The 26,175-nt window shown below is 47.9% G+C and overlaps 1 protein-coding gene across 1 annotated transcript in view; it reads right to left on the reverse strand.

Annotated features, from left to right (window-relative positions):
* tie1 (tyrosine kinase with immunoglobulin-like and EGF-like domains 1) overlaps nt 1–26,175 on the reverse strand; it is a 162,923-nt gene that overhangs the window by 66,627 nt on the left and 70,121 nt on the right. Inside the window, exons 6-9 of the mRNA XM_085983239.1 lie at nt 21,931–22,071; nt 18,891–19,019; nt 9,773–9,918; nt 2,615–2,759 (exon numbers count right to left, since the gene is read on the reverse strand). Coding sequence (XP_085839365.1) covers nt 2,615–2,759; nt 9,773–9,918; nt 18,891–19,019; nt 21,931–22,071 — 561 coding nt within the window. The remainder of the gene's footprint in view (nt 1–2,614; nt 2,760–9,772; nt 9,919–18,890; nt 19,020–21,930; nt 22,072–26,175) is intronic.

The following is a 26,175-nucleotide window of genomic DNA, read 5'->3' on the forward strand; positions in this document are numbered from 1 at the left end:
GGTTTCCCGCTCTTCCTTTCTCGCCCCGCCCACTTCAATGGCGGTTTCCCGCTTCTGGCGTCTTCTCCGCCTAATGGCGGCTTCCCGCGTTTTTTCCCGGTGGAAGGGGTACGCTTCCCCCTCAGCGGACAGGTTCAGCCGCTGGCTGGCTACCGCACAGCTCCCCTTACTCGGCTATGTCTTTTCCTCCCGCCCGCACGGCTCTACCGGCGCTGGGTACACCCCGTTAGCGGAGGACAGTTCAGCCGCTGGACTGGCTCTCGCGCAGTCTCTCTCTCCGTACCCGGCTCTGTCTCTCTCACCCGCACGTTCGATGCTACCGGCCCTGGGTACCCCGTTGGTGGAGAACAGCTCACCGCTGGACTGGCTCTCGCGCAGTCTCTCACCCCGTTTTCGGCTGTGTCTCTCACCCACTCCCGCACGTTCGGTTTTGCCGGCTCTGAGTACCCCGTTGGTGGAGAACAGCTCAGCCGCTGGACCGGCTCCTCGCAGTCTCTCTCTCCGCACCCGGCTCTCACCAGCACGGTTCCCGTTCGCCTCCCCAGCCCTCTCGCAGACCGGTGTTTCCCTCCCCGGCTGCGGCTGGGTTTCTCTTCCCACGCCTACTCGCAGGCTCAGCGCTTCGTGGCTGCGGTCGCTGCCCCGATTGTCCCGCCGATCGCGGTCCGGCTGTCACCCGACGCCGTTGGACACGACTTTTGGCCGGCACAGCTCCCCCTCGACCGAGGTCGAGTGCTCTGCCCTTATCCTCCGGATGCTTCTACTCCTTCCCCTACTCACAGTCTCTTCGGCCGCCTTGTTTCTTGCTGGTCGGCTCACTCCGCACCGTGGCAGAAGGGTAGTCAGTGCCTGTTGCTGATACAGCTTTTGTTGTTAGTCTTCCTGCTTTCTGTTGTTGCAGCCTCGTGTTTTCTTTTGGTAGCACGACGAGGGCGTTTGTCTCTCTTCGACGCTCTTCGTTGCTTTTGGTAATCTTGCCGGAGGGTACGATCGGACTCGTCGCCACTGTAAAGTCTGTGGGTTGTGCAGTTAATAAATACACAGACTTCAGAAGTAACAAACAAACAGGTCTTTACTATTCGAAGGTCCGGGCGAATCTGCCCCAGAAATCCTGCTACAACACTTATATACTGGTGTGGTCACTATCGGTATTACAGTATACAGAAGCCAAACAAATAGTGCCACACCTAAAGTAGTTCCCTTAAAGGTAGACGGGTACATACACTACACTCCTCAAAGACTGAACTTATAATTGCTTAAACTTAACCAATGTATCTAGCAACAGTAATTGTGATTGTAATTCGTTATCATTAGTTGTTAAATGAATGTTATGTACTGTTTATCTAAAAGGGGAGGAATTGTTGTGTATGTACCTTTAAGAGAATAACTGGTCTCAGACTGCAGTACCGGCAGTGACCACCCCTGTATAAAAGGCGCTAGAGAGCCTCTGTTGGTTAGTTTCGTTTATGCCTTTCACCAGTAAAGATCTCTTTGTTTCTCTCCTGCTAGTCCGTGTCTCAATCATTCACGGACTTAACAACGCCCAAATTAGGGAAAGAAGATCTAGAGCCATCTAGAGCCATCCTTTATTCCTTAACCTGTCCCATTACCACCTCCTCTAGCCTTGAATATCTCTTAATGTCTCTCAATGTCTCTTACTCTCTCCTGCTTTCTATCCTGTCACTGACCTTCCCTTTTGTTCTTTCATCCCCTCCCCCTTTTCCCAGCCCCTAAACTTGCTTTCCATTTCCTGCTCTTTTCCAGTTCTGACGAAGGGTCTTCGACCCGAAACGTTAACTCTGTTCCTCTCTCCATGGATGCTGCCCTATCCTGCTGAGTTTTTCCAGCGTTTTCTGTTGTTATTAGGGAAAGAAGATGATGTCCTCATGTCGGTCAGTGAAGAATAATTTTGAACTCACTCTACGATTTAGATTAATAACAGCAGAAAATGCTGGAAACACTCAGCAGGCCAGGCAGCATCCGTGGAGAGGGAAACAGAGTTAACGTTTTTTCTCTCTCCACGGATGCTGCCTGGCCTGCTGAGTGCTTCCAGCATTTTCTGTTGTTATTTCAGATTTCCAGCATCTGCAGTATTTTGCTGTAAGATTTAGGTTAAGTCTGATTAAACTCATTCCCGTTCAGACCATGGGATGGAGGAGAGTTTCAACACGCCGGTCTGGTAGGATCGAGAGTTCAGGGACCGAGGTTCCGCTCACTGCTTTGCTCCTATTTTTCTTTAGTCGTTCGAGGATTTGTGTGTTAATTTACACATTGACACAAACAATTACACAGCTCCGGCACACCTCCATTTAATCACCTTTCCTTAAACTCAAGCAACTCAGCTACTTCTCCTCCTCAGTGCGGCTCACAGGTTGAGAGCGATTGTGCCGGACAGGACTAGAAGCTGTGTTCTCCAGTGCTGCATATGTAGTGCTGGCAGAGGCCAACAATGAGAATGAAACAGCAAGTTACAGGTGCCGTGGGATTTGTCAGAATTGGCAGCACCGCGTTTCCAATAACGATGCTGCATATAGTCACATTTTAAAAGACTGCATAGATCAGCTAAAAAGTGAAAATCTAGGCCCAAAGGATGAAGCTTTTTGGAGTCTCCTACCTTTTACAATGACTTTGAACCTCCTAGAGTCAGTGCCGGTGGATGTACTGACTCCACACTCCCAGACACCTTCATCCCGTGAACTGATCGGTGGTAATTTGAATTCTGAAGTGGTTATATTCCCTCGCATGATGAAATTGGTTGCCTGAGATGAAAATACAAAATACATTGTGTTATAAATCTCATCATCAAGAAACTACTTATGAAATAACGCTGGACGCCGTCCAAGGAGTATAAATACTCGGGCGTGGGCCCCAGCTTCCCAGGGACATTTTGTAAGACAGGAACTAGTGAAGTACAACTAGACCGCCATGTTCTGAAACAAGTTGATTAAAGCCTTGCTTTATACTCAAACCAAGTGCGTAGTGAGTTTTATTACGTCACATTGCAATTCATTTCAGATCATTTCTGACAATATGCGAATGTGGTCATTCTTAGTGACCATGTGTCTGCTGGAGAAAATGGACCTCCACGCAATAACATGGTAATTAATCCTTATGCTACAAAATAATAAGGAATTCCGTACAGTTACACAGATCATATTCCTTACATGTTTTGAGAATAAACCCTCAAACTCACTGCATTCAATAGACTAGGATCAATCTGTGCTACTGTGGAATCTGGCTACTTAATTCATTAGAGGGCACACAGCACCACTGAATAATGGGACAGATGTTTAATCACTAACTCACTGTGTTTCCTACTTAATTGTATCGCTGCAGGGGTGGGGGGCCCGCCCTGAGCAGGGAAAAGGCATCTTCCTTAGGGAAGTAGAGAAAAGCATCAGACAGAACTTCCTCCCTGGACCGTAGTGATGTGCGTCCTGGTGGTAAGCTGGGAACAACAATGATGGTGACCTAGCAGCAAGTTATCAACCACATGCCTGCACCACTAAGGGCAAACTTTGGACACATCTGGAGACGCACTATTGGGTACAGGCCCAGGAATATCAGGAACAATTTGGGCCTTAAAGGAAGCAACATCATTAAAGGGGCAGATATAGTAAAAGACAATCGCACCATCTTGCTCCAATGCCTCTCCTCTGTTGTTCAGCTTGGGTCTGCCCTCGCTTGATTCCATTCTTATCTATCTAGTTACATAGATACATAGATACATAGAAGATAGGAGCAGGAGTAGGCCATTCGGCCCTTCGTGCCTGCTCCGCCATTTAATGAGATCATGGCTGATCCTTTAATTCAGTATCCCGTCCCCGCCTTCTCTCCGTAACCCTTAACCCCTTTTGCCCGTAGAAATATATCTAATTCCCTCTTAAATATATTTAATGAGCTGGCGTACACTGCCCTCTGTGGCAATGAGTTCCACAGGTTCACCACTCTCTGAGTGAAGAAATTCCCCCTCATCTCTGTCCTAAATGGTTTAGCCCTTATCCTTAAATTATGTCCTCTAGTTCTGTTCTCACCCGCCAAGGGAAACATTCCTTCTGCATCCAGTCTGTCTAGACCTGTCAGAATTTTATACACTTCTATGAGGTCCCCTCTCAATCTTCTAAACTCCAGTGTGTACATCCCTAAACTACATAGTCTCTCCTCATAGGTCATTCCCGCCATTCCTGGTATCAGCCTGGTGAATCGCCGCTGCACCCCCTCCATGGCAAGAACATCCTTCCTCAGATGAGGCGACCAAAACTGTACACAGTACTCGAGGTGTGGTCTCACCAGTGCCCTGTACAGCTGCAGCAAGGTATCCCTGTTCCTGTATTCTAACCCTTTTGCTATGAAGGCCAGCATACCGTTTGCCTTCTTGACCGCCTGTTGCACCTGCATGCTCGCCTTCAGTGACTGGTGTACAAGAACACCCAGGTCTCTCTGTACTTCCCCCTCTCCCAATCTATTGCCATTTAAATAATAATTTGCCCTCCCGTTCCTGCACCCAAGGTGGATAACTTCGCACTTGTCCACATTATAGTGCATCTGCCATTTATCCGCCCAATCGCCCAGTCTGTCCAAATCGCTCTGGAGCTTCCTGGTCTCTTCCTCTGAGCCCACCCCACCTCCTAGTTTAGTGTCGTCTGCAAATTTGGAAATGCTGCATCCGACTCCCTGATCCAGGTCATTAATGTAAATTGTGAACAGCTGGGGGCCCAGGACAGATCCCTGTGGTACCCCACTTGTTACTGCCTGCCATTCAGAAAATGAGCCGTTGTAGGGATAGCTTCTCTAACAATGGCTTGCCACTCCCTCAACAAGGATCTATCCTCGGTCCCCTCCTCCTCCTCATCTGCTGCCCCTTGCTGACATTATCCACAAACATGGATTCAGTTTCCACATGTACACTGATGACACCCACCTCTACTTCTTACCATCTCTCTTGACTCCTCTACTGACCCGATGCTATCAGCCTGTTTGTTCAACATCCAATATTGGATGAATTGTAATTTCCTTCAGCTAAACATGGGGAAGACAAGTCATCATCATCAGGCCCCAGCACAAACTCCGCACCCTGCCTCCATCAGCCCCCACCTCTCACTCCCACTCCCTCTCGACCAATATCTCAGGCTGAGCCAGATTGTTCACAACATTGATCTGTTTGAACAACCGAGGAGAGATGTTGGAGCAAGATGGTGCAATCAACTGTGCCAAAGGCTGCAGAGAGGTCAAGGACGATAAGCAGGGATAATGCATCACCGTCGCAGGGAATGTCAGTTGTGACTGTGGCTCGGGCTGCTTCAATGCCGTGGCAGGAGCAGGAACCTGATTGGAGAGATTCAAAGGGGGTGTTGCAGGAGAAATGGACATGAATGTCAGAGGTGACAACATGGGCCTTGGAGTGAAAAGGGAGATTGGAGATGGAGCGTTAATTGGAACCATAGAGGCACAGAGGAAGGCCATTCAGCCCATTGTATCTGTGCTGGCTCATTACCAGAGCAATCCAACCCACTTCTCTGCTTTCTCCCCATAGCCCTGTACCACCTTCTGCTTCAACATTCAATTTTCCTTTAAAAGATGCAGTGGTTTCCACCTCAACCACTCTATGTAAGTTAGCAAAGGCAGAGGTGTCAAGGCACTAAGCACGGTCTCCCTCATTAATTGCAACAATTTTCAGTCAAAATCCAAACATAAAAAACCCTTTCTTCGTAATATCAGCCTATCTCTTATGACAGTTAGCACGGAAACGGCAGGACTGGCGGCTGTAGTGTCAGGTAATTCAGCGAGCAGTTTGTCCTTGAATCGCACCTGGTGCTGTTACAGGGAATCTGAGTGCAAAGGCACCTGACATTCACTGCCTGTAATTTACATTGTCGTGCCCTCCTCAGGCCCAGTCAGGTGGAGCCATCTGAAAGGCAACATATTTCTGAGGTGCTATTTGGCTGCTAAACTCAGGATAGTTGGCCCTCTGGCTCTCAGACGATGCTTTTAATTTATCATCTCAAACCGCTCCACACCAAAGCAGGCCAAAAAGTGGATAAATCCCCAGGCCCGGACGAGATGTATCCCAGGCTGCTGTGTGAGGCAAAGGAGGAGATTGCAGGGGCTCTGACACAAATTTTCAGAACCTCTCTGGCCACAGGGGATGTACCAGAGGACTGGAGAACAGCTAACGTAGTACCATTATTCAAGAAGGGTAGCAGGGATAAACCAGGGAATTACAGGCCAGTGAGCCTAACATCTGTGGTAGGGAAATTATTGGAAAAAATTCTGAGGGACAAAATTAGTCTCCACTTGGAGAGGCAAGGATTAATCGGGGATAGTCAGCATGGCTTTGTCAAGGGAAGATCATGTCTGACCAATCTGATTGAATTTTTCGAGGGGGTGACTAGGTGTGTGGATGAGGGAAATGCTGTGGATGTGGTATACATGGACTTCAGTAAGGCTTTTGACAAAGTTCCGCATAGGAGACTGGTCAAGAAGGTAAGTGCCCATGGGATCCAGGATGCCTTGGCACGTTGGATCCTAAACTGGCTGAGTGGCAGGAGGCAGAGGGTGATGGTCGAAGGTTGCTTTTGTGACTGGAAGCCTGTGTCCAGTGGGGTACCTCAGGGATCGGTGCTAGGTCCCTTGCTGTTTGTGATCTACATAAATGATTTGGATGAGAATGTAAAAGGTATGATCAGTAAGTTCGCAGATGACACGAAAATTGGTGGGGTGGTAAATTGCGAGGAGGAAAGCCTCAGGCTACAGGACGATATAAATGGGTTGGTCAGATGGGCGGAAAAGTGGCAAATGGAATTTAACCCTGAAAAGTGCGAGGTGATGCATTTTGGATGGACAAATAAGGCAAGGGAATACACAATGAGTGGTAGGACCCTAGGAAGTACAGAGGGTCAGAGGGACCTTGGTGTACATGTACATAGATCCCTGAAGGCAGCGGAACAGGTAGATAAGGTGGTTAAAAAGGCATATGGGATACTTGCCTTCATTAGCCGAGGCATAGAATATAAGAGCAGGGAGGTTATGATGGAGCTGTACAAAACGCTGGTAAGGCCACAGCTGGAGTACTGTGTGCAGTTCTGGTCGCCTCACTATAGGAAGGATGTGATTGCTTTGGAGAGGGTGCAGAGAAGATTCACCAGGATGTTACCTGGGCTGGAGCGCCTCAGCTATGAAGAAAGACTAAACAGGCTGGGGTTGTTTTCCTTGGAGCAAAGAAGGCTGAGGGGGGACCTGATTGAGGTGTACAAAATGATGAGGGGCATAGATAGGGTAGATAGAAAGGAACTTTTCCCCTTAGTAGGGGGGTCAATAACAAGGGGGCATAGATTCAAGGTAAGGGGCAGGAGGTTTAGAGGGGATTTGAGGAGGAACTTTTTCACCCAGAGGGTGGTTGGAGTCTGGAACTCACTGCATGAAAGGGTGGTAGAGGCAGGAACCCTCACAACATTCAAGGAGCATTTGGATGAGCACTTGAAATGCCATAGCATACAAGGCTATGGACCAAATGCTGGAAAATGGGATTAGATTGGACAGGGCTTGATGGACGGCGCAGGCACGATGGGCCGAAGGGCCTCTTTCTGTGCTGTATAACTCTATGACTCTATGACTTTATGACCACCATTACTTCAGAGCTCAAAACAGAGATCTCTGCAGAGCCAGTCCGAGCTTGGATTTAAAATCTATAATCCAAATGTACCACTCGGTGTTTTTGAATCAAAGAGCAGGGGTGTGGGAATAGTTGGACAGCTCTACCAAAGAGCCGGCACAGGCATGATGGGCCGAATGGCCTCCTTCTGTGTTGTACCATTCTATGGTTCTATAACACTACAAGGGGACAAAGTGTTAAATTTCACATGTCCACTTTACTGAGCTCCTAGTGCCCACACCGACTGTGATGTTTAAGTCATTACTGGTTATGTAGAGTTGCAATTTTATTGACTCTTATTAATGCCAGTAAATGATTAATGAGCAACTAAGCAATATTTCACCTCTTTTACAGAAGGTGTGTTCAAATTTTACATCAATCATTGTTTGAAATGTTTCTCCATTGATAAGCACAGCTGGTGTGACTAAACCATACAGAGCAATGTACACGGTCCACATTGTGCTTATCTTCAGATTAGGAGACTCTGCAAACCTGTCTGCAATGTTTCGCTTCTCACCCTGTGATCATATTTCTGCGTGTACACCTCTTGTGTTTCACTCTACTATCAAATTGCTGTGTGTACAGCTCTCCTGTGTCTCTCCTTGTGATCATACTGTCGTATTCAGAGTTCATAGACCTCTCCCCAACAATCAGGTTGCTGTGTTCAGAGCTAATGGGCCTCTCCCCTACGACCATGTTTCTCTGTCTATAGCTCACAGGCCTCTCCCCTACGACCATGTTTCTGTGTCTATAGCTCACAGACCTCTCCCCTACGACCATGTTTCTGTGTCTATAGCTCACAGACCTCTCCCCTACGACCATGTTTCTGTGTCTGTAGCTCACAGATCTCTCTCCTAAGACCATGTTTCTGTGTCTATAGCTCACAGACCTCTCCCCTACGACCATGTTTCTGTGTCTATAGCTCACAGATCTCTCTCCTAAGACCATGTTTCTGTGTCTATAGCTCACAGACCTCTCCCCTACAACCATGCTTCTGTGTCTATAGCTCACAGACCTCTCCCCTACGACCATGTTTCTGTGTCTATAGCTCACAGACCTCTCCCCTACGACCATGTTTCTGTGTCTATAGCTCACAGACCTCTCGCCTACGACCATGTTTCTGTGTCTATAGCTCACAGACCTCTCCCCTACGACCATGTTTCTGTGTCTGTAGCTCACAGATCTCTCCCCTACGACCATTTTTCTGTGTCTGTAGCTCACAGACCTCTCCCCTAAGACCATGTTGCTGTGTCTATAACTCACAGACCTCTCCCCTACGACCATGTTTCTGTGTCTATAGCTCACAGACCTCTCCCCTACGACCATGTTTCTGTGTCTATAGCTCACAGACCTCTCCCCTACGACCATGTTTCTGTGTCTATAGCTCACAGGCCTCTCCCCTACGACCATGTTTCTGTGTCTATAGCTCACAGACCTCTCCCCTACGACCATGTTTCTGTGTCTATAGCTCACAGGCCTCTCCCCTACGACCATGTTTCTGTGTCTATAGCTCACAGACCTCTCCCCTACGACCATGTTTCTGTGTCTATAGCTCACAGGCCTCTCCCCTACGACCATGTTTCTGTGTCTATAGCTCACAGGCCTCTCCCCTACGACCATGTTTCTGTGTCTGTAGCTCACAGACCTCTCCCCTAAGACCATGTTGCTGTGTCTATAGCTCACAGGCCTCTCCCCTACGACCATGTTGCTGTGTCTGTAGCTCACAGACCTCTCCCCTAAGACCATGTTGCTGTGTCTATAGCTCTTGTTTCTCCTCCTGTGATCATACTACTGTCACACTTCTCTATAATGTCACAGATATGTTGATAGGGTGAGATGAAGTAAGGTGGGAGGAGGCTTGTGTGGAGCATAAACACCGATATGGACCAGTTGGGCCAAATTCCCTGTTTCTGTGCTGTAAAATTCGACGTAATTCTATGTAATAGTGTGGATGTAGGAACTCCTACTAATGGCAAAAGTTTGGAATAATGTCCTTAACCGTTGTTCCGATAAATAAAAAATGTTGGTGGTAACAATCTTTTGGCCTGTACTTCGAGCTCTGAAGCCCAATTCAGGTGTGCAATGTCCGCAAGTTAGAGAAATATCACGTGGGAGCCTCACCTTTAGAATATCTCCATTAGATTTGCGGATCTGAATGTCGCTGTTGGCGGGCAGGGGTTTTGCTGAGGCAGAACATGTCATCACCGGACTTGACTTAAGGTTCAGTTCAACTTCAGTAAAGGTGTCCACTATCTTAGGGATGTGATCTTAAGGGAAACAAATCAACTGTATATTAGTAAATGTGACTAAATATATTACTACATTACTTAATAGGTACTGAATATTCTATTAAGTATACAATATTGTGGAGACCACCTCTGTCTATGTTATCAGCACCTCCAAAATCTCCATACCGATCCAAGCACCAACATCATTGCCTCCAACGATGTCACTACCTTTTTCCTTTATTGTTCATTCTCGGGAAACAAATGTCGCTGGGAGGGCCGGCATTGATTCACCCAACCCTAGTTCCCTGAGAAGATGGTGGTGGTGGTGGGCCTTCTTCATGAACCGCTGAGCGGTTTGATGCAACTGAATGACTTGCTCGGCCACTTCCCAAGGCAATTAAGAGTCAACCACGATGGTGTGGGACTGGAGTCACATGTAGGCCAGACTGGGTAAGAAAGGCAGGTTTTCTTCGCTAAAGGACATACGGGTTTTTAAGGACAATCCAGCAGCTTCATGGGCACTTTTACTGATACCAGTTTTTTATTTCCAGATTTCAAAAAAACTGAATTGAAATTCTCAAATTGCCACGGTGGGATTTGAACTCACCTTCTACTGAATTATTAGTCCAAGGACTCTAGATTACTAGTCCAGTAACATAACCACTAGACCACTGTACCCACATCAGCAACTGATCTGCCATATCACAACCACCACAAAGAACTCATGTCCTACATTAAATCATGTAATCCGCAGAAAACATTAATCAACTTTTACCCCAACAAGTACCCCACCTAACACCATGAGAAAAATCACCATGGCCACCTTCATCAGCAATTTCACAAGATCCTTATGACAATTAACATTATTTATTTCATGACAGCCACCAACACCTCCACCTCAACAATCAACCCCTGAACATCCAGCTTCCCTGATGGCCCAGTGGATATATCTAGGGAATAGCTGGGCCTTGCCGCCAGGAAGGTCTCAGGTTTTATCTTAGGTGTATCCTGATCTCAGCCAGGCGGCGGACGGAGCACTAAACTCGACTCAGTGCCTCTAGGTTACAGAGGAAGGAAAGCAGCGATGGTTCCTGCTCCTGCTAACTTTTCTGCTGGAACTGCATGCACGAGGAGAGGATCGGGTTTGGCCTGTGATTCTTTCCGTGGTTGACACGGCCTGCCGCCACTCAGTGTCAAGGCTCCCTAATGAAAAATGGCCACTCGAGCAAGCTAGCTGAGGGCAAATAGTATCAATGGACCTCGCCACAGCGAAGACAGAGACCTTCAGAAAGGGAGGGTAGGATGAAAATAAGTGTAATAAAAATAAAACAATGCATCCATTGTCATCTCTGATTATTGATTCCCACAAATATTACAGTGACCATCATCATAGGCAATATAACAAGCCAACTCGGCCACTATCTACTAACTGAAGATTTTTATAGAATCATAGAATGGTTACAGTACAGGAGGCCATTTGGCCTGTCGAGCCCGTGCCAGCTCTCTGCACTTCAGCTAGTCCCACTCCCCCGCCCTTCCCCCATAACCCTGCGAAAAAATTTTCCTTCAGGTATGTGGTAAACCACTGTTATAGTTATCACTGTATATTGTTCTCACTGTTCTCACTGTCACATCACTACACGAGGTCGCCTCTTGTCGCACTGTTATACCTGGGCTGACCACCTCTGACTCCGCCCATTACCGGCCCAGGTATAAAGGTAGCTGACTGGCTAGTATTCCTCCCTGTTGGATCGGATCACCCACGAGGGTGGGCTCTGTTATTTAGCCAATAAAAACCTTCAGTTACGTTCTTAACTCGTCGCCTTTTATTGGACTAATTGATAGGCATATCAATTTTATTGACTAAATTTTAAAGATGTCTGATAATGAACAGCAACAGCAAGGAGCTCACCCAGCAGCACAGCAACAGCAGCCTCCAGACAACGGGCCACACCAGCCGGCTTGGCTGCAAGCCTTGAAACCACCATACCTGGATCTAAACCCACAGGCACCAAACTCAGCCAACGACTTCAAACACTGGCTGGACTGCTTCGAATCGTACCTGGAGGAAGCCGTCGTCCCTCAGAGATCCAAACTAAGAGTCCTGAAAGCCCAAGCGAGCCCGAGAGTATATACACTCATCCAGGACATGACTACGTACGACGACGCCATCAACCTACTGAAACAGCAGTACCGGAGCCCGGTAAACTACATGTACACTAGGCATCTCTTAAGATCTCGCCAGCAACAGCCAGGAGAATCGATAGCTGAATTTTCACGAGCGCTGAGACAACTCGGCAGGAACTGTGACTTTAAAGCGGTGACGGCTACTGCGAACATGGAAGACAATGTCCGCGACGCCTTGGTGAGAGGCCTACGTTCCGACTACACACGGCAAAGACTGCTTGAAGCTAAGGACATAGACCTGGACAAGGCCGAAGCCCTCGCCCTCACCCTAGAGGCCACCCAGCAAGACCAGGAAGCGTTTGCCAGGTACTATTCGCGACCCTGGGACTCGGGCCCGACCCCACCCCACCACCCTTCACAGCGCTGCCCCCGGGACCTACCTCAGCGTCTGCATCACGGATCCGACCGGGCCCGCTAGCCCCGGTACCGGCCCCGACATCAGGCAACCCCGATCGGGCCGCTGGCTGCTTCTTTTGCGGCCAGGAGAAGCATCCGAGGTCGCGCTGCCCAGCCAAAAACTCGACCTGCAAAACCTGCCTCAAGAAAGGCCACTTCTCCAAGGCCTGCAGAAGCAAATCCTCAGAAGCCAACAGTGCCTCATGCGAACCCTGGGGGCGGCCATCTTTGTGCGGGGCAGCCGAAGCCTGCAGAGCCTCATGGGAAAACCAGGGGCGGCCATCTTTGTGCGGGGCAGCCGAAGCCTGCAGAGCCTCATGGGAAAACCAGGGGCGGCCATCTTTGTGCGGGGCAGCCGAAGCCTGCAGAGCCTCATGGGAACAGCAGGGGCGGCCATCTTTGTGCGGGGCAAACGATTTAAACAGAGCCTCATGTGAACTACGGGGGCTGCCATCTTCGCCGCCATCTTGTCATGACAACGACGCGCTCATCTACACCCTAGCTTCCGTGACCCTGGATCAAGCCCGCCCGCACCACCTGGCCAGCTCAATGATGGACATCAAAGTCAACGGCCACGCCACGACCTGCCTGTTCGACAGCGGAAGCACGGAGAGCTTCATCCACCCAGACACGGTGAGCCACTACTCCCTCCCCGTCCTGCCAACGCGCAGCCGCATCTCGATGGCATCGAGGTCGCACGCCACAGACATCAGCGGCTACTGTGTCGTGACATTGTCGGTTAAAGGGACAGAGTATAAAAATTTTAAACTCCTCGTACTCCCCCAGCTGTGCGCTGCCGTCATACTAGGGCTGGACTTCCAATCCCACCTCCAAAGTGTAACCCTAGCATACGGTGGACCCCTCCCCCCACTCACAGTCGACAACCAGCGAAAGTTAAACCGCCCACCGCGTAACACCTGCAGCCTATCCACCCTCAAGGTACCGCCACCTTCCCTGTTCGCTAACCTCACCCCCGACTGCAAACCTGTCGCTACTAAGAGCAGGCGGTACAGCGCTGGGGACAGAGCCTTCATTAGCTCTGAGGTGCAGCGACTCCTGAAAGAGGGCATTATTGAGGGGAGCAGCAGCCCCTGGCGTGCCCAGGTGGTGGTAGTCAAGACCGGCGACAAAAATCGCCTGGTTATCGACTACAGCCAGACCATAAACAGATACACCCAGCTGGACGCATACCCCCTCCCCCGCATATCGGACATGGTCAATGAGATTGCACAATACCGCGTATTCTCGACCATCGACCTCAAGTCGGCCTACCACCAACTCCCCATCAGCCCGGAGGACAGCCAGTACACCGCCTTCGAGGCGAATGGCCGCCTCTACCAATTCCTTAGGGTCCCCTTTGGTGTCACCAACGGGGTCTCGGTTTTCCAACGGGAGATGGACCGGATGGTTGACCAGAACGGACTACAGGCCACTTTCCCCTATCTCGATAACGTCACCATCTGCGGCCGCAACCGGCAGGACCATGACGTGAATCTGGAGAAATTCCTCCGTACGGCCCAACGGCTGAACCTCACCTACAATAAGGAGAAATGCGTGTTTAACACAGCGCGCCTTGCCATCCTTGGCTGTGTAGTAGAGAACGGAGTCATCGGCCCCGACCCCGAAAGAATGCGCCCCCTCATGGAGCTACCCCTCCCCCACTGTCCAAAAGCACTTAGGAGAACCCTGGGGCTTTTCGCCTACTATGCCCAATGGGTACCCAATTATGCGGACAAAGCCAGACCCCTCCTGAAAACCACATCCTTCCCCCTCACGGAAGAGGCGTGCGCGGCCTTCTCCCTCATTAAGGGAGACATAGCCAAGGCCACAATGCACGCAGTGGATGAGTCAATCCCCTTCCAAGTGGAGAGCGATGCATCCGACTTCGCCCTAGCCGCTACCCTTAACCAGGAGGGTAGGCCGGTAGCCTTCTTCTCAAGGACCCTACAGGGCCCCGAGACCCGACACTCGTCGGTCGAGAAGGAAGCCCAGGCAATTGTGGAGGCAGTACGGCGCTGGAGGCACTACTTGGCAGGCAAACGATTTACCCTCCTCACCGACCAACGCTCGGTTGCCTTCATGTTTAATAACAAGCTGAGGGGCAAGATCAAGAACGACAAAATCTTGAGGTGGAGAATCGAGCTTTCCACCTATGATTATGAGATCTTGTACCGGCCCGGTAAACTGAACGACCCCCCTGATGCTCTTTCACGCATTACATGCGCCAGCGCGCAAAGTGATAGACTTCAGACCCTCCACAATGACCTCTGCCACCCCGGAGTCACCAGACTCTACCATTTCATTAAGGCCCGCAACCTGCCATACTCCATCGAGGAGGTCAGGACCATGACCAGGAACTGCCAGATCTGTGCTGAGTGCAAACCGCACTTCTATAAGCCGGACAGAGCAAGCCTGATCAAGGCCACCCGCCCCTTCGAGCGTCTGAGCATCGACTTCAAGGGGCCCCTACCGTCATCCGACCGTAATGTGTACTTCCTCAACATCGTTGATGAGTACTCCCGTTTCCCCTTTGCCTTCCCCTGCCCAGACATGACCAGTAACACGGTCATTAAATGCCTGAACAAACTCTTCGCCTTGTTCGGGTTCCCGAACTATATACATAGTGACCGGGGCGCCTCCTTCATGAGCGAGGAACTCCGTCAGTTCCTATTGGAGAGGGGTATTGCAGCAAGCAGGACCACCAGCTACAACCCCCGAGGGAACGGCCAGGTGGAAAGAGAGAACGCGACGGTATGGAAGGCCACCCTCTTAGCCTTAAAGTCTAAGGGCCTCCCAACCTCCCGCTGGCAAGAGGTCCTCCCGATTGCGCTGCACTCCATCCGGTCACTACTTTGCACTGCCATTAACACCACCCCCCATGCCCGAATGTTTGTCTTCCCCAGGAAGTCGACTACGGGAACCACCCTACCAACCTGGCTGACCTCTCCGGGACCCGTCTTGCTGCGAAAGCACGTGAGGGCCCATAAAACGGACCCCCTGGTCGAGAAGGTGAACCTCCTGCACGCCAACCCCCAGTACGCCTATGTGGCTTACCCAGACGGACGGGAGGACACTGTCTCCTTACGAGACCTCGCACCCTCACCCCCCCCTCCCAACCCCCCGAGTCCAGCCGAGGTAGACGGCATGTCGGAACCCCACGAGCCTTTGCCGACTACGCAGACACCAGCTTTAACACCGGATAATGTAACACCGCCGCTGCGACGATCGGAGAGGCTAACGAAGCCTCCGGACAGACTGACATACCAGAGCTGGTAATACACTTCACCCCGCCGGACTCTAATCTAAACAAGGGGTGAATGTGGTAAACCACTGTTATAGTTATCACTGTATATTGTTCTCACTGTTCTCACTGTCACATCACTACACGAGGTCGCCTCTTGTCGCACTGTTATACCTGGGCTGACCACCTCCGACTCCGCCCATTACCGGCCCAGGTATAAAGGTAGCTGACTGGCTAGTATTCCTCCCTGTTGGATCGGATCACCCACGAGGGTGGGCTCTGTTATTTAGCCAATAAAAACCTTCAGTTACGTTCTTAACTCGTCGCCTTTTATTGGACTAATTGATAGGCATATCAAGGTACTTATCCAATTTTCTTTTGAAAGCCACGACTGAATCTGCCTCCACCACCCTCTCAGGCAGTGCATTCCAGATCATACCTACTCGCTGCGTAAAAACGTTTTTCCTCATGTCGCCTTTGGTCCTGCTGCCAATCCACTTAAATCTGTGTCCTCTGGTTCTTGACCCTTCCACCAATGGGAACAGTTTCTCTCTATCTGGACCCCTCATGATTTTGAACACCCCTATCAAATCTCCTCTCATCCATCTCTGCTCCAAGGCTAACAACCCCAGCTTCTCCAGTCTATCCAGTAACTGAAGTCCCTCATCCCTGGAACCATTCTTGTAAATCTTTTCTGCACACTCTCAAAGGCCTTCATATCCTTCCTAAAGTGCAGTGCACAGAATTGGACACAATACTCCAGTTGAGGTCGGACCAGTGTTTTATAAAGGTTCATCATAACTTCCTTGCTTTTGTACTCTATGCCTCTATTTATGAAGCCCAGGATCCCGTATGCTTTATTAACCGCTTTCTCAACCTGCCCTGCCATCTTCAATGACTTGTGCACATATACCCCCAGGTTTCTCTGTTCATGCACTCCCTTTAGAATTGTACCCTTTAGTTTATATTGCCTCTCCTCGAATGTATCACTTCGCACTTTTCTGTGTTAAATTTAATCTGCCACGTGTCTGCCCATTCCACCAGCCTGTCTATGTCCTCTTGAAGTCTATCACTATCCTCCTCACTGTTCACTATACTTCCAAGTTTTGTGTATTCTGTAAATTTTGAAATTGTGCCCTGTACACCCAAGTCCAAGTCATTAATAGAAATCAAGAAAAGCAGTGGTTCTAGTACCGATCCCTGGGGAACACCACTGTATACCTTCCTCCAGTCCGAAAAACAACCGTTCACCACTACTCTCTGTTTCCTGTCACTTAGCCAATTTCATATCCATGCTGCCACTGTGCCTTTTATTCCATGGCTTCAACTTTGCTGGCAAGCCTATTATGTGGCACTTTATCAAACGCCTTTTAGAAGTCCATGTCAACCGTATTGCCCTCATCAACCCTCTCTGTTACCTCATCAAAAAACTCAATCAAGTTAGTTAAGCACAATTTGTCTTTAACAAATCCGTGCTGGCTTTCCTTAATTAATCCACACTTGTCCAAGTGACTGCTAATTTTTGTCCTGGATTATCATTTCTAAAAGTTTTCACACTACCAAGGTTAAACTAACTGGTCTGTAATTGCTGGGTTTATCTTTACATCCTTTTTTGAACAAGGGTGTAACATTTGCAAATCTCCAGTTCTCTGGCACCAGCCCCGTATCCAAGGAGGATTGGAAGATTATGGCCAGGACCTCCGCAATTTCCACCTTTACTTCCCTCAGCATCCTAGGATGTATCCCATCCAGTCCTGGTGCCTTATTTACTTTAAGTACAGCCAGCCTTTCTAGTACCTCCTCTTTATCAATTTTTATCCCATCCGGTATCTCCACTACCTCCTCTTTCACTATGACTTTGGCAGCATCTTCTTCCTTGGTAAAGACAAATGCAAAGTACTCATTTAATACCTCAGCTATGCCCTCTGCCTCTGTGTGTAGGTCTCCTTTTTAGTCCCTAATCGGCCCCACCCCTCCTCTTACTATCCGTTTACTATTTATATGCCTATAGAAGACTTTTGGATTCACTTTTATATTAGCTGCCAATCTATTCTCATACTCTTACTTTGCTCCTTTTATTTCCTTTTTCACTTCCCTTCTGAATTTTCTATAGTCAGCCTGGATCTCAATTGTATTCTCAACCTGACATCTGTCATACGGCCTTTTTTTTGCTTCATCTTACTCTCTATCTTTTTCGTCATCCAGGGAGCTCTGACTTTGGTTGCCCTACCTTTCCCCCTTGTGGGAATGTACCTTGACTGTACCTGAACCATCTCCTCTTTAAAGACAGCCCATTGTTTTATTACAGTTTTGCCTGCCAATTAAGGTGAAGTTTTGTACTCATGAAGGTAAGGGGTGTTCGTTCCACTTTTGAACCCGGTGTCTAGCACACTCAGGTCAGGTGTAGGATTGCCAGATACAGAGTAAAGTTTCTTCTACTCTACCACCGGCCTTACGTGCAACCTTTAAGCAGGAATTCTACTGCATCAGTGAGATTTTTTTCATTTTTCACAAGTAATACTGGAGTGAATCATAGTGTGGTGAGTGCTGATGGGTGAAACATGATGATTTGAGTGTCACAGTAACATTGCACTTTTGTTGATGACCCAAGATCAAAGGAGAAGAAAACCCTTTTTGTAAAAGTGGTGCTATTTATTTTGGAACAAACAACCATCCGTCCTAGGAAAATAAACATATGCAGGCACACATGCACACACAAACACGCACAGACAGGCAAACACATACACACACACACAGGCAAACACACACACACACATGTGCGCATACATGCAGGCACACACGCACACACACATGCACGCACACACACGCCGCACACACGTACAGACACATGCTCACTCACATGCACACACACACACAGGCAAACACACACACACACAGGCAAACACACACACACACACGTGCACGCACACACACGCCGCACACACGTACACACACATGCTCACTCACGTGCACACACGCGCACACACATGCCACACACACACAGCACACACACACACACATGCACACAAGCAAACACACATGCACACAAGCAAACACACACGCACACATACACGGCACATGCACACATACATGCCGCACGCACACACTCACATGCCCGCACACATGCACGTACGCACACACATGCACACTCACACACGCACACGTGTGAAATCATGCTGTCTGGTACCTGATTTCTCACAGTACTGGCCGTGCCATCCCACTGGGCATTTGCAGCCATGGAATCGATCACATGATGCTCCATTTTGACACTGACACTTCAGCCTACATTCTGGTCCATAGGTGTCAGGGCTACAGTCTGTGAACATAATTTAATCAGGTAGCTATCTACACCAAACAATAAAATAATTAGGTGACTTAAATCATAATCACTGGGTCAGAATAGGTCAAATCAGATGCAGCTAGTGATGTATTACATATAGGACAACATGCAGTTATCAGTATATTACATAGAAGATAAAATTGAGCTAGTAGTGCAGTCCATATAAGATAACATGTTGCTAATATGTTACTTAAAGAATAACACGCAGCTGGTAGCGTATTACTTATAGGATAATATGTAGCTAATGATATATTACAGGATAATCGATAGCTAGCAATACATTACATACTGCATAACACTATGTAATGCATAGCTGGGAGTTTACTACATACAAGAAAACTTGCTGCTAGTTGCGTATTTTATACAGGACAACACACAGCGAGTTGTATAATACACACATAAGAGAACACACAGCTAGCTGCTTATTCTAGAATAACATGCAGCTGGTAGAACAAGGTGCACCAGGTGGGAATCCTGTTGTGAACTTGCACTTTCTTCACGGATTTGAACATTAGAATTGTGAATTTAATTATGACAATTTCAGGAATGGGCTACTCTAACGATCACTCAAATAAATTTACCAGAAAACGGTCAGCTAGGAACCTGTACATTTTTCTGCAAAGGCTGAACAAGGTTAACTGTTTTAAAAGCTGTTTAAAATGTTCAGCCTTTGAACCCCCCCAAATAGCTGTTATTTAACCGGCCAGCTGGGCGAGACAGCAGGGTACTAAGTGGCAACTCGCTAAACTGGTGGCTTTTTGTTTGGCAGCACACGGGCACGCAGAGGCTGAGCACAGTAAACAATACAACAGCTCCCACTACTGATATATTATTCAGCCTCTGAATCCCTGACTAGTTGTCCCTTCGCTAGCTGAGTGAAACAGCGAGATGTTACCTGCAGCAGCTGATGGCATTTTGTTCAGCCGGGCATGAGGGATTCGGAGGCGGATTGCAATGAACATTTTAGAAGCAGCCACTAAATCAGAAATAAACCCCCCCCCCCCCGAAAAAAATTAGCTGAAACTGGGTGGCCCCACGCCATTGTAAGGCACTGGTGAGTTGAATTTTTTTTCTGCAATCATGGGATGTGGGCGTCACTGGCAAGGCCAGCATTTATTGCCCATCCCCAATTGCCCTTGAGAAGGTGGTGGCGAGTGACCTTTTTGAACCACAGAGGGCAGTTAAGAGTCAACCACATTGCTGTGGGTTTGGAGTCACATATAGGCCAGACCAGGTAACAACAGCAGATTTCCTTCCCTAAAGGACATTAGTGAACCAGATGGGTTTTTACAACAATCTGGTGGTTTCGATGGTCACCATTACTGATACTAGTTTTTAATTCCAGATTAATTTAATTGAATTTAAATTCCCCAGCTGCCTGTGGTGGGCATTTGAATTCATGTCCCGTTATCATTAATCTAGGCCTTTGGAGTACTAGTCCAGTAACATAACCACTATACTACCATGAATGCACAGCAACCAGCTGTCATTGGTAGCTAACTGGTGATGTGCTCCATGAAGCTTGATGATGAAAATGGTGGGAGGGGGTGCTTTTTGTTTGTGAAGGAGAGTGGCTCAGATTAAATGTTAAGAGATGTGGGGATGGATAATTATTTTGAGTTTCGGTTGATTACCTTGGGGCTCAGAGTGTACGTATATGGAGCTTTCTCTGTTGAATCTGATAGCTGGTACGAGGCCTGTGGAGAGAGCACGCCTGTTTCATTTCTTTCTTGTAGTCACTGTTGTTTGCCTACAGCACAACAGTGACTGGACTTTAAAAGTAAATACTCAGCCACAAGTGGTTTGGGATGTGAAAAGCAGTCTATAAATGCAGTTTTTTCTTGTTATGTCTGAATTTGTTCAGGGAGGTGGCAGAGGAAGAAAGCTCCTTCCTGTGGCAAAGAGGAAAATTATAGAAGAATCTGAGGCAGTTGAATTAGAAACACATTTCCTGAGTGAACGAGGGACTCTGTGGAGCCTCTCCATTCTGTTGGGCTAATGGAGATTTGTGCTTATATTCAAGGAAAAATTGCTATGGTTGTAGAGACATAGATAATATATTATTTTTCAATGCAGCTATGATATTGTTACACTTAATAACCGGAGTAACTCTTCCCACTACCCCTCTGTGGCTTCGGAGGGACATTAGTAGTCTGGGCCTGAGAAATCTACTGAAGCTGAGTAAGTTGGCCTTGCAACTAGATTGAAAATGAATTATTGCCTCACAATACGGTACTGGAGAGTTTAAGCACCGAAAGTGCTAACTATTTGTTTGCTAGACTTGTCAATGAGATTCGGCTTAGATATTGGCCAGCGGACTGCAGTGTTCCTGATTGAATGTGTCCCCATCATTCACATCAAGCTCTATTTTGAATGAAGTTTTGGTTTTCGCTAACCTTTTCTCTTCAGGCATGGTGCCTTTCTAGAGGATTCGGACAATGAAACTTGCTGTGCCATTTTGCATCCACACAGATGGTGGATATTGCCATTTGTAGCAGCAGATTTCCGCTGTATAATAGATCAGAGATTCCCCACTGGGTCGTTCAACACCAAAAGCCAATGCAATGAATTTTGAGGGTAAGCTTTCCTGACCTTTGCCCCTGGGGAACACTCAGTTCTTCTGGTGTAAAGGTCAGGAAAAAGGGAAAATCTGCCCTTCGGTGTTCTGGGGACAAAACAAGATTAGTGCCAAGTGTAATAGCTGTGCTTGAACTCAGAATTTGTTGTCTGAAAGCATTCTTATGATGCAATTACCCAGTCCCAGGACTTCACCGTTACACATTCCTTGATCATGAGCATTAACATTTCATTATCATTTTAGTTTTGTCCACCGCATAACAAGGCTTCAAGGCACCTCTATAAAGTGAATATTGGTTTATATACATACCTTCACTGCATTTCCTCCCACGCCAACCTGTGGCACAGGAGCACCCATAGGGATCGGGCAGACAGAACCTGTATCCACTGCAGCTCCTCTGATATTTACATTCTTCTTGGCAATTGTGACCAAATTTTCCTCTTTCACAGACTAAAAATAAGATAATGATCTGTTAAGATTCTGAAACTTTTACAGTCATTGTTCATCAACTATATGGGAGCTGATTTTTTAAAAAGCATTGACCACAATACTTCTGCAGATGCTGATTTGTTCAATCACTCCCTCATCTCCACCTCTGATGCCCTTAGCCCCAGCAATATCTTTACGCTCTCCCACCCTGGTCATTGCTCCGGCTATGGCCCGCGTATTCACTCCCTCAAGCTCTAGCAGTGCAGACTTGACCATATCTGGCACACAACTGGTTTACATAAGAACATAAGAAATAGGAGCAGGAGTAGCCATCATCAGATCTGGCTGGACCACATCAAGTACAATTGGGCTTCACTCTCCTCTGCCAAAACTGCACACTATTCCAGGATCATCCTGAAGATCAAAGATAACTCAACTTATTTTCTCCATTAACAACCATCTCCTTACACCCTTCTGCCCTGCCCACTCCACCCTCACCTTTAGCAACAAGTGCAAAGAGCCCATGGACTTATTTGTCACTAAATTGAGATCCACTGTTCAGCTGCCTCTGTGGCTTCCCTCCATTTCCCTTTCCCACCAAGCCAAATGCCCTCCCCCCACCCAAGGCTCCCCCTGCCCTAGTCCTGAACCCGAGTATCTACCGAGTTTCTCTCCCATCTCCCCTCATGCCCTCGCCATGCTTATCTTGCCCATGAGACCCATCACTTATTTCCTTGACCTCATTCCTGCTTAATTGATTTTGAATCAGGGACAGGGACTCAATAAAATTAACACAAGTAAAATAACAGTAAGGAAGAAAATAATGGCACTAAAGAGTGACATATCCCCAGGACCAGATGGTTTCCATCCCAGGGTTTTAAAGGAAGTAGGTGAGCACATTACAGATGCCCTAACTATAATCTTCCAAAGTTCTGTCGATTCAGGAACTGTTCCTTTAGATTGGAAAATTGCGCATGTCACTTTGCTATTTAAGAATGGCGAGAGAGGGAAACCAGGGAATTATAGACCAGTTAGCCTAACATCTGTTGTCAGGAAATTACTAGTGTCTATAATTATAGGGTGACTGAACACCTCAAAAATTTTCAGTTGATCAGAGAGAGCCAGCATGGATTTGTGACAGGTAGGTCATGCCTGACAATCCTGATTGAATTTTTTGAGGAGGTGACTAAAGCAGTGGACAGGGGAATGTCTATGGATGTCATTTTATTGGACTTCCAGAAGGCATTTGGTAAAGTCCCACATATGAGACTGTTAACTAAGGTAGAAGCCCATGGAATTGAAGGCAAATTATTGACCTGGTTAGGAAATTGGCTGAGCGGCAGGAGACAGAGAGTAGGGATAATAGGTAGGCACTCTAATTGGCAGGATGTGACTAGTGGTGTCCCGCAGGGATCTGTGTTAGGGCCTCAACTATTCACTGTATTTATTAACGACTTAGATGATGGCATAGAAAGTCATATATCCAAATTTGCCAATCACACAAAGATAGGCGGCATTGTAGGCAGTGTGGATGAAATTACAAAGGGATAGCGACAGATTAAGTGAATGGGCAAAACTGGGACAAATGGATTTCAATGTAGGCAAATGTGAGGTCATCCACTTTGGACCTAAAAAGGATAGAACAGGGTACTTTCTAAATGGTGAAAAGCTAAAAACAGTGGAGGTCCAAAGAGACTTGGGGGTCCAGGTACATAGATCACTAAAATGACATGAACAGGTACAGAAAATAATCAAAAAGGCTAATGGAATACTAGCCTTTATATCTAGAGGACTAGAATACATGGGGTAGAAGTTATGCTGCAGCTATCGAAAGCCCTGGTTAGACCACACCTGGAGTACTGTGAGCAGTTCTGGGCACCACACCGTAGGAAGGATATATTGGCTTTGGATGGAGTGCAGTATAGATTTACCAGAATGATACCCGAACTCCAAGGGTTAAATTACGAGGAGTGATTACACAAATTAGGGTTGTACTCCCTAGAATTTAGAAGGTTAAGGGGTGATCTGATCGAAGTTTTCAAAATATTAAGGGGAACAGAGAGGGTAGATAGAGAGAAACTATTTCCGTTGATTGGGGATTCTAGGACTAGGGGGCATAGTCTAAAAATTAGAGCCAGACCTTTCAGGAGTGAAATAAGGAAACACTTCTACACACAAAGGGTGGTAGAAGTTTGGAACTCTCCTCTGCAAATGGCAATTGATGCTAGATCAATTGTTAATTTTAAATCTGAGATTGATAGCTTTTTGTTAACCCAAGGTATTAAGGGATTTGGGCCAAAGACGGGTATATGGAGTTGGGTCACAAATCAGCCATGATCGCATTGAATCGCAGAACAGACTCAAGGGGCTCAATGGCCTACTCCTGTTCCTATGTTCCTATGTAACTGTTGATCATGCAATTTGATATTGTAAATGGTTCCCTATCTTTAGGTATTGTCCCCCTCCCTTTCGAAACCACCATCATCACCTTCAACCTCAAAAAATCCACCCTTCTGCCCTTGCAAACTACCAATACATCTCCAACCTCAATTTCCTCTCCAAACTCTGTGACTGTGTCCAGGCCCATTTAGATTCGTTTCAGCACAGTAGGAGGCCATTCGGACCGTCGAGCCCGTGCCGACTCTCTGGAAGAGCACTTCAGCTAGTCCCACTCCCCTGCCCTTTCTCCTTAGCCCTGCAATTTTTTTTCCTTCAGGCACTTATCTAATTCCCTTTTCAAAGGCATGATTGAGTCTGCCTCCACCACCCTTTCAGGCAGTGCATTCCAGATCATAACCACTCGCTGCGTAAAAACGTTTTCCCTCATGTTGCCTTTGGATCTTCTGCCAATCACCTTAAATCTGTGTCCTCTGGTTCACAGAAATCACAGAAATCACAGAAACCCCACAGTGCAGATAGAGGCCATTTCGGCCCATCGAGCCTGCACCGACACATATCCCACCCGATCCCCGTAACCCCTACACCAACACATATCCCACCCTATCCCCGTAACCCCACGTATTTAATCCCCCTAACACTAAGGGTCAATTTATCATAGCCAATCAACCTAACCCGCACATCTTTGGACTGTGGGAGGAAACCGGAGCACCCGGAGGAAACCCACGCAAACACGGGGAGAATGTGCAAACTCCACACAGACAGTCACCTGAGGCCGGATTCGAACCCGGGTCCCTGGCGCTGTGAGGCGACAGTGCTAACCACTATGCCACCGTGCTGCCCTCCACCGTTCTCGACCATTCCACCAATGGGAACAGTTTCTTTCTATCTACTCTGTCTAGACCCCTCATGATTTTGAACACCTCTATCAAATCACCTCTCAATCTTCTCTGCTCTATGGAGAACAACCCCAGTTTCTCCAGTCTATCCACGTAACTGAAGTCCCTCATCCCTGGAATCATTCTTGCAAATCTTTTCTGCACCCTCTCTAAGGCCTTCACATCCTTCCTAAAGTGCAGTGCCCAGAATTGGACACAATACTCTACTTGCGGCCGAACCAATGTTTTATAAAGGTTCATCATCGCCCTGTTTGAATCTCTCCAGTCAGCTTTCTGCCCTGTTAAAGCACTGAAATGGTACTAATCAAAATCAGAGATGACATCGTCTGTGACAGTTACTGTCGTGCATTATTCCTCCTCGTCCTCTCTGCAGCCTTTGACACAGTCAAGCACACCATCCTTCTCCAATGCCTCTCTTCCACAGTCCAGCTCAGTGGGACTACCCTTACTTGGTTCCACTCTTACTTATCCGATTGTAGAGACCTGGGCCTAGAAATTCACTATGGCCCCGCCAGCTGGCTAGCGCCCAAAAGTTAGCGCTGGGCGGGAAGCCTATAGCGATCGTCAGATATTCATTGTTAGCGCCCCAATTCGGAAATGGGCGCTATACCAGGGTGTGCCCGCCTCCGCTTGGGGCGCTGACACTGAATATCAGCGCTCTTGGCGCCGCTGCGCCAGCCGCTGCGGCGCGGCAGGCTGCGGTACTGCAGGCCTCCTCCTTCTCTTAAGGGGGAGGTGCCTGCAACAGCCGGAGCCCCGATCGCGAGTGCCGGCAAAAGAGCCCGGCACAACGGAGAAGTGCCGGGCTCCCGCAAACCAGCTGGCAATG

The sequence above is a fragment of the Somniosus microcephalus genome, chromosome 3, assembly GCF_052327205.1.
Source record: "Somniosus microcephalus isolate GS21.2 chromosome 3, FLI_Smic_1.0, whole genome shotgun sequence".
NCBI classification, from domain to species: domain Eukaryota; kingdom Metazoa; phylum Chordata; class Chondrichthyes; order Squaliformes; family Somniosidae; genus Somniosus; species Somniosus microcephalus.